This window comes from Pinus tabuliformis, chromosome 9, assembly GCF_031772625.1.
Source record: "Pinus tabuliformis cultivar Carrire ecotype Pingquan chromosome 9, CPIR1, whole genome shotgun sequence".
Taxonomy (NCBI): Eukaryota; Viridiplantae; Streptophyta; class Pinopsida; order Pinales; family Pinaceae; genus Pinus; species Pinus tabuliformis.
In genome coordinates this window covers 345,932,056-345,941,171 of record NC_142307.1, presented here as the reverse complement: position 1 = coordinate 345,941,171, position 9,116 = coordinate 345,932,056, and the positions used below count along the sequence as shown (strand labels likewise).

At 40.5% G+C, this 9,116-nt stretch overlaps 1 protein-coding gene across 1 annotated transcript in view; it reads right to left on the bottom strand.

The window, feature by feature from the left end:
• Positions 1-1,306: 1,306 nt before the first annotated feature.
• LOC149148632 (exopolygalacturonase-like) overlaps positions 1,307-9,116 on the bottom strand; it is a 48,943-nt gene continuing 41,133 nt past the window's right edge. Inside the window, exon 8 of the mRNA XM_089442230.1 lies at positions 1,307-1,609. Within this exon, the coding sequence (XP_089298356.1) occupies positions 1,307-1,609 (303 nt within the window). The remainder of the gene's footprint in view (positions 1,610-9,116) is intronic.

Below are 9,116 nucleotides of genomic sequence, written 5' to 3'. Positions count from 1 at the left end.
ACTTTACTACCTACTACAAGTTACAATTAGCTGCTTCTTGTTTTCCCTTGTTCTTCTATCCTTGTCCCCTACCTTGTTCGGACACTCTGTCCTCTATCACTACTAGTGTTTTTGGAATTCCTTGTTGGCTTCGGGTTTTGTCAACAATGCTCTATCTCTTTCTCTTCTGGGTTGCTTGGGTTCAAGAAGACAAGATGTCAATAAAAATAACACCACTCAAAATGGCCTCCATCAGAAATTAAAATATTGTTGTACAGATTTCTAGGCCCTTCATATTGTGAAAGGTGGCTCCGGAGGCACAATTTGGTTGCCAATTTTTTTAACACTATGTGAGCTCAGTATCTACATTAAGCTCACTCCTCATCAACTCTAGTGCTTCATCTAAAGTTTCTAACCATCTCAAAATTAGTCATATCCTTAAATATATATGCACTTAGGATTGGAATTTCAAAATAGACACACCCATTATATTTAACAGTTTTCACACTTTCTCCACTCATCTCACACTTTCTCCACTCATCTTCATAGTTTCAATGAAAAATATTTTTTTTGCAAATTTTAAAACTGTCTTTAACAAGAAAATCGTCATGTAACTAGCGATTAACTAGCGATTTACCGATCAAATTACATGCCTCCATGTAATTTCTTGGACTGGAGTCTAAGTATACCAGACAAGCAAGGCCGTAGGGTCCAATTGCTTTCGGTGATGCTAACCTCCTTTGGTGGTTTGTTAATCTTAAATGGACCGTTTACATAAACGTGAAAAACTAAGAACATGTATCGATGTTGGACTCGATAATAAATGGTTAACAAATAGTTGAGAGAGACCCTACTTTAAAACACATCCACTCTCCAACGGGTCCTCTTACGCAATTGGTCAATGTCAAGAGCTAACATCCATCTAGAGCAGAGTTGCTATCGATTCTGACAAAGTCCATGGCGTTGGTGGGTACTTTCCCAATAATCCTCCTGCGAAGGGCTCAAACATCAGGTAGATGTGATGAATTTTGGAAACTTCAGGTAGCTGTGGTGAATTTTGGAGTGCACAAGGGGGGGACGCTAATCGTTGTTTGCTTCTTCGTCAAAGCTTCCTGTCACTGCGCTATCTCCAGCTTGGCGCTGCGTTGTTCTGTGCACCACGCTCCAGAGCATTGCTAGCATTGCCTGCCAACTCCGCACCGCTCGAGCACCGCTAGCAACAAAAATAGAGCCATCCTGCCTACGACACAGGAGTGCTCCTACGCTGTCATGGCTAATGCTCCTTTGTATCTCCGTGGAACTGGCTATCCGCTGTCACTTCTTTTTTTCACTGCGCGTGCCTCCCTGGCACTGCGCAATCCTCTACTACGTCGGGGTCGCATTCTACCACATGTTGACTCCGTGGCGTTGACTCCACGGCTTTTGATCCACGGCATCCATCGAGACCCTCCTTGATGCAGCCTCTTGCCACCGCATCTTCCCATTGCATCTCAATGCAGCCCCATCTTAACTTGAACTGTACGTAGGTTTTTGGATTCCTCTGTAGTGACGGCATTTTCCCAAACATTTCGGAAGGATTCCAGTATCCTTCCAGTGCGAAGTATTTTAAGGGAGACCGTCCTCTACCCGCCTAGGTCAATATCCATGGCCACTATTATCACATTTCTCCGCTATCCAACTTTCCCAAGGGTAGTCACGTTCTTTATCATTGCTTCCAAAGCCACCGTAACATCTTTTTTCATAACGAAAACATTAGAAGAGCCCGTGGAACAAGAAGAAATATCTAGAAACGCAGAAGCAACCGCGAAATTTATGATTAGGCACCAAATTAATAAAACTTAAAAAATTTCTACTTAATAATTCAAAGATGTTGGTGATCTGAAAATCACTCTTGAGCGATCTCAGTTAATTAATTAATGAATGAATTACACACTCATGTGCTGGTGTGTGTCTATATTATCTTAACCAACGAATCGATCAGAATACAAAATACACAAACACTGGAAAATGGAAAACAGTAAGAAAAACACAATAAGCAAGTACAAGAACACAACAAATTAATAAGGAGTTCACCCAATCCTCTTGGGCTACGTCTCCAGTCCAGCTTTTAGTGGTGGTTTTTTCTTATTGTGTCTTTAAAGCAGAGTTTTTACGAGGAGCTCAATTTGAGTCTCCTGAAACAGATGATGCTTAGCAGGGTGGTTCATGGATTCCCCAAGCCACTAGAGTGCACAGACTCTTCCTTATCAAGTCTCGACCTCAACTAGTCTTGAATGGGATGAGTCCAATTTGGTACCCACTTCCCAGCGAATATCCTCTCAGGGATTGCTCGAACCTCTCAAGCCTTTTGTCTGCTCAATGCTACCTTACTCTGCAGGTTAGCTCAGATCTTTATTTTTCTGCTTCTTGTTTATTCTCTGTTCTGTCTCTCTGTCTCATTGTCTCCTTCTTTCTTACAGTGCTCGCTTCGCTCTCACTTTGCGCTCTCTCTCCCTCTCTCCGTCTGTTCGTGGCTTAAAGCCAATTTGTCTCGTCATTGTTTGCTTCATCTTCCGCCCCTTTGGATCGCCTGTTGTTGTTCCCTTGGAGTTCCCTGCCTCTGCATCATCTCCACTATTCAACGTCTCGCAGGGAAGTGGCCACTCGTCCTCTCACGAACTGTGCCAGCTCTTCCTCAAACGGTTCGGTATTTCGGTTACGCTATGTAATTATTCATCTGCCAACTCAGCGGTCAAATCGAACTTCAAACTTTTATATGCCACGACTTAATTCTCCCTCTAGATCTGGTCATTCATCGGGCACAATCTCTGCCGTCAGATCTGGAGCCCCCAGATCCCACAATGTTCGCTCTTATTGCGCGGTTGACTTGTTCGACCATTAGTCTGTGATGAGAAGTGGTTTTCTCTCTCATCTGCTGGACACACCTTGTGTAATGTATGGAATCGCTCGTTCTCCTGCCAAATCCGCTTACCGCCCAACATGCCTCCGATATTCCACCAGTTTTGGAGCATGGGGCCCGCCTTTTGCTTTAGCGCTCTCCCTATGGTTTCCTAACTTCCCATGTGACCGAGCACTCAAGGCTTTTCCTTCTCGAGGAGTTTTTCCCAGCTAATCGCACATCAGAAACGACCTCCATTTTCTAATCCGAACTTCCTAATTGCTAGTTTGCATCTTGCGTGATCTCCATGGGCCTCGGTCAACGCGCTTTGACTGAGGTCCTCATCGTTCCTTGCTGGCTACAAACTGCCACTGTCTAGAGGTCTTCCTGATAGCTCTTTGTTCATAAGTTTTTGAATTTTGTCCTGATTTGATACAGTTATAGCACTTTGATCATTTTCATGGATCCAATTCGGATCATGGCCTCCCCACTGAAAAAGCTTTTGGACCACCAAAAGTTGGTTTTCAAGCATCAACTAAGGGAGGGTACAATTGTCTCACTTGTCCAATCTCTATCCACTTTGCATTGCTCGGCTTTGAACCCTTGAGCCCAACTCTGAGGTACTCAACATCTCCCCTGCGTGTCGTCCTCACGTTCCAATCCAGAACTGTGTCTTCCTACAATTCATTAAGATATTCAGGTAATAGGTCATCAATAGAAGGAAATTGACTCTGCTCTTCGGGATCTTCAATTAGTGAAGGTTCAAACAATCTCAAGCAATCTACATTTATGACTGAGTAGATGTGCATATAAGTTGGTAGATCAAGGCGAAAAACATTCTCACCAATCTTCTCAAGTATATTGAAGGGTCCATACTTGATATGCTTTAGCTTTTTACCTTCACCTTGCATCCTGTCCTTGCTGATATATAGCCAGACTTGGTCACCAACTTGGAAACTATGCTCTATCTGATGCTTGTTATGCCTTGCCTTGTATTTAGCTTGGCTCTTTTCCAGCTGTTCCTGTGCTGCCTGATGGATCTCTTGGATCTATTCAATGAACCTAGTTGCCCTGTCCACATCACTATGTCCTTCAACTGTGGTGTCTTTACCAAAGACAAAATCCAAAGGAGACCTTCATGTCAAACCAAAATAGGTCTCAAAAGGATATCTCTATGTAGAAGAATGTTTTTCTCTGTTGTAAGCATGCTTCACATAACATAAATGTTCATCCCAAAGCTTAGGATGCTTGCTGCAATATCCCTTGAGTAATTGGATCACTATCATGTTAACTACTTCTGTCTGGCCATCAGTTTGCGGATAAAAAGTTGTGCTTTTCTTCAGGATGGTGTACATCAATTCTCACACACTTAACCAAAACTTCTCCACAAATCAAGTGTCTCGATCAGATACAATGGAAGTGGGTAATCCAAAATGAACCCATACATGTTGAAAGAACAGTTTTGTAGTTTGTTCAGTTGTAATCTATTTATTACAAGGTATCAAAATACACATTTTGCAGAACCTATCCACAACAACATAGAGATAATCATGACCTTTCCTAGATTTAGGTAATCCTCCAATAAAGTCCATGGAAACACTTTCCCAAGGATGAGAAGGAACTGGCAATGGAGTGTACAAGCCTAGTTTTCTGTTACTGGGCTTACTTTTAGCACACATAGTACACCCTCTTACATATCTAGAAATTGTCTCATTAGTTTTTGGCCAATAACAAAATCTTTGCAGTTGTGCAACTGTTTTACTTACTCCAAAGTGGCCTGATATTAGAGAAGTCTGTGCTTCTCGAATTATCTTTACTCTTTTAGTTTGTGGAATGCATAACTTCCCACAATGGTATAAGAGTCAGTCCTTTACATGATAATCCAATTCTTTTACCCGTTTTCCTCGACTTAAAGTTGCATGTACATCTCTAAAGTCTATATCTTGGGCATATTGTTCAATGTAACTCTCATGTAACACAAAATTATGCTTAAGTACAGTAGATGCATTTATAATGGGTCTACATAACATGTATGCAACTTTATTGTGTATGCCCTTTTTATATCTGATGACTAAATGAAACTGTTGTAGAAAACCCATCCATCTATAGTGCCTTGATTGCTGCAACTTAGTTTGGGAGTGTAGATGTTGAAGTGGTTGATGATCAATATGTATTACTGTCTCTTTGCCCATTAAGTAATGTTTCCACTTTTCCACGCTCTGTGCTAATGCATACAATTCTTTATCATATGTAGGATAGTTAACTACTGCAGAATTAAATGTCTCATAATGATAACATATGGGTTTACTATGTTGTGCCAATACTGTTCCCATGGGATAGTCATTGGCACCCGTTTGGACCTCAAATGGTCTTTGAAGATCAGGTAGTGCTAGTACAGGTGCTGTACTAATATTTTTTTTCAAGGTGTCGAAGGCTTTCTGCTGTTTACCTCCCCACTGAAACACCTTGTTCAATCTTGTTAAGCATGTAAGGAAGCTACAATTAAGGAAAAGTTAGAAATGAACTTCCTCCAATATTGTGTTGCTCCTAAGAAGCTTCAAAATTTTGTAGCAGATTTGGGTTTAGGCCATTTCACAATGACTGCCACCTTAGAGGAATCTACCTTCAATTCACCACTCTCTACTATATGACCCAAATAATTCAAAGATGTGTTGCCAAATTCACATTTTCAGAGTTTAACATAAAGTTTTTCTCTTTTCAAAACATCTAGTATCTGTTTAACATGGTTTAAGTGTTCTTCCCACGTTTTGCTAAATATCAGAATGTCATCCACATTAACAAAATCATCAAGAAAAGATTTGAGTACATCATTCATTAATCTCATGAAAGTAGCAAGAGCATTAGTTAAGCCAAAAGGCATAACCAGCCACTCATACAATCCCTGCTTTGTTTTGAAAGTAGTCTTCCATGCATCTTGTTCTACAACTCTAACCTGATGGTATCCACTATGCAAGTCTAGCTTGGAAAAATAAACAACTTCTTTCAATTGATCTAAAAGATCATCTATGCGAAAGGGGGATAATGGTTTTTTATTGTTATCTTATTCAGTGCTCGGTAATCAATGCACATTCTCCACGAGTCATCTTTCTTTCTCACCAAAACGATTGGTGACCCACATGGTGAGGTGCTAGGTCTAGTGAACCCTTTCTCAAGCAACTCCTGCACCTACTTCTTGATTTCTGCATTCTCTAAAGCGGACAACATGTACATTCTAATGCTAGGAAATGGAGCATCTTGCTTCAAAATAATATCATACACTATTTCCTTTTTAGGTGGCAGACCTTTAGGTTCTTGAAACAAGATATCACACTCTAAAACAACCTTTTCTAAATCAACTTGTTGTTTAACATTACAACCCTCAAATACATTGGTTTTATAAGGTTTTTTTCCTTTACAACTATCAGTAAGAATTGTTTGCATGAATTTATCATTCTTTTCATCTGCCCTGAGTTTATGAGAGTATAATTATTATTGAGCTTGTGAGCTCTTACAAAGTATTGGATTCCCTCTTTAACAAGTAGATACTTGTTCTCAGCTCTATAGAAAATAGTTTTTTGTCAAGCAAGGACTTCTTAGAACAATCCATATATGTCCAAAGGAATTATGTCTAACTCAACTTCATCTACAAACGCTGACTCAAAAGAAAACTTGAGTTTGCATTGTCTAGTCATTTGTAGTTGTGCTTTATCATTTAACCATCCTAATGGGTATGGTTTCTTGTGAGGTGTAGTCACTAATCCCAACTTCTTTACAATTTCTTCAGAAATTAAATTTACTTGTGAGCCACTATCAAACAAAGTATCAATCTTTTGATGTTTGGAAATAACTCGAATACGGAAAAGCTCATGTCTTTTTCTCTCATTTTCTTCATCAATAGTAGATTGTGCAGAATTACTAATAGATGCTTCGGAATTCTTAGTATCTTACCTCTTGTACCTGCGGCTGCAATAATTGTTTCATCTCCTGAGTCTGCCCCAAGTCTTTCTGAATAGCTGCAGCAGTCTTCTTCTTCTTGCCCTCGAACTTCTTAGGTCTCATCTCTGGATGCAGAACCCAATAGTGCTCATCATCATGCCCATATTTTTTACAATGAGTGCATGAAGCCTTGCTTTTCTGTGCAGTGTTAACCTTCCTTGCTTTCCATTTCTGCTTTCTTTTCTCCTTATTCTTGCTTGTAGTGGGTTGGGATGATCCTTACTTTTGGACATCCATTCTTTCCTCTAGCTTCTAGATGAGTAGTTTGTACGGATACCTCATCTATACTAGTGGGATTAAACATGAAGATAATGTGCCTTATGTAATTGTGTAGACCACCAATGTTTCAACAGAGTCTCAAGTGAGTCTAATGAGATTCCTAGAATCAATGCTCTCTTTCTAAATTCTTGAGTGCATCCTTGTACACTTTGCCCTTTCAAATTTTGAAGAGTTTTCCAGTTCATCATGGCTTGCTGCATGTAGGCCAAAGGATAGAATTGCTTTTTGATTGCAGAAACAAATTCACTTTAGACAGAGATAGTCTTTCCATGTCTCTTCAGGTCAGCTTGGATCCTGCGTTCCCACCAAACCAAGGTAGTGCCTCCAAGGCATAGGCTTGCGAGTTGAATCTTGCTCTTGTTTGAATCGATATTCTGCACTCTGCAATAAACATCAATTTGTCTAACCCAATTGTCCAGCGTTTCTACATTCAACTCTCCATCATATATAGGTAAATCAAATTTGACATCTAGTTTAACTAAAGATGCTTTCTTCTTATGTTCAGGGCTATTAGGAGGTGTGAGAAAGCTTTCTTCTTTCCCCTTGCCTTTTGATTGGTCATGGAATTGAGACTCATCTTCTCCTTTATCTTGTTTGGAGCCTGATGAATCTTCATCTTTGTGTTTTCTAAAGTCCCTATACATTTCCTCTACCATAGACTTTATGGCTAGGAAACTATCTTGAAATGAGGGTGTGGCCCCATAGAACCTTCCTCTGACATTGTCCTCCGAGGATAGACTCTCCCAATTTCAGGATTAGTTTCTACCAACTATCCTTCTCTTAATTTGAACTTTGATCTAGTTAGCATTCAACAGCTAAGTCCAACACAAGCTTGTCTAACCTTAACAGCCTTGAGATCTGATACCACTTGATCTAAAAATCACTCTTGAGTGATCTTAATTAATTAATTAAGGTATTACAGACTCATGTGCTAGTGTGTGTCTATGTTATCTTAGGCAACGTATCGATCAGATTGCAAAATACACAAACACTAGAAAACGGAAAAGAGTAAGAGAAACACAGTAAGGAAGTATAAGAACACAACAAATTAATAAAGAGTTCATCCAATCCTCTTGGGCTACGTCTCCTGTCCAACTTTCAATGGTGGCCTTTTCTTATTGTGTCTTTAAAGCAGAGTTTTTATAAGGAGGAGCTCAATTTGAGTCTCCTGAAATATATTATGCTTAGCAGGGTGGTTCTTGGATTCCCCAAGCCACTAGAGTGTACAGACTCTTCCTTAACAAGTCTCGACCTCAACTGGTCTTGAATGGGATGAGTCCAATTTGGTACCCAATTCCTGACAAATATCCTCTTAGGGATTGTTCGAACCTCTCAAGCCTTCTGTCTGCTCGATGCTACCTTACTCTGTAGGATAGCTCGGCTCTCTGTTTTTCTGCTTCTTGCTTATGCTCTGTTTTGTCTCTTTGTCTCACTATCTCCTTCTTTCTTATAGTGCTCTCTTCGCTCTCGCTTCGCACTCTCTCTCTGTCTCCATCTATTCATGGCTTAAAGCCAATTTGTCTCATGACTGTTCGCTTCCTCTTCTGTCCCTTTGGATTGTCTGCTGTTGTTCACTTGGAGTTCCCTGCCTCTGCATCATCGCCACTGTGTAACGTCTCGGAGGGAAGTGGCCACTTGTCCTCTCACAAACTGCGCTAGCTCTTCCTCAAATGGTTCGATATTTCGGTTATGCTATGTAATGATTCATCTACCAAATCAGCGGTCAAATCGAACTTTAGACTTTTATACGCCGCAACTTAATTCTCCCTCCAGATCAGGTCATTCATTGGGTGGAATCTGCGCCGTCAGATTTGGAGCCCCTAGATCCTACGGTGTTTGCTCTTATCATGCAGTTGACTTGCTCGACCGTTAGCCCACGATGAGAAGCATTTTTCTCTCTCATCTGTTGGACACGCGTTGTGCAATGTATGGAATCGCTCGTTCTCTTGCTAAATCTTCTTACCTCCCAGCATGTCTCCGATAT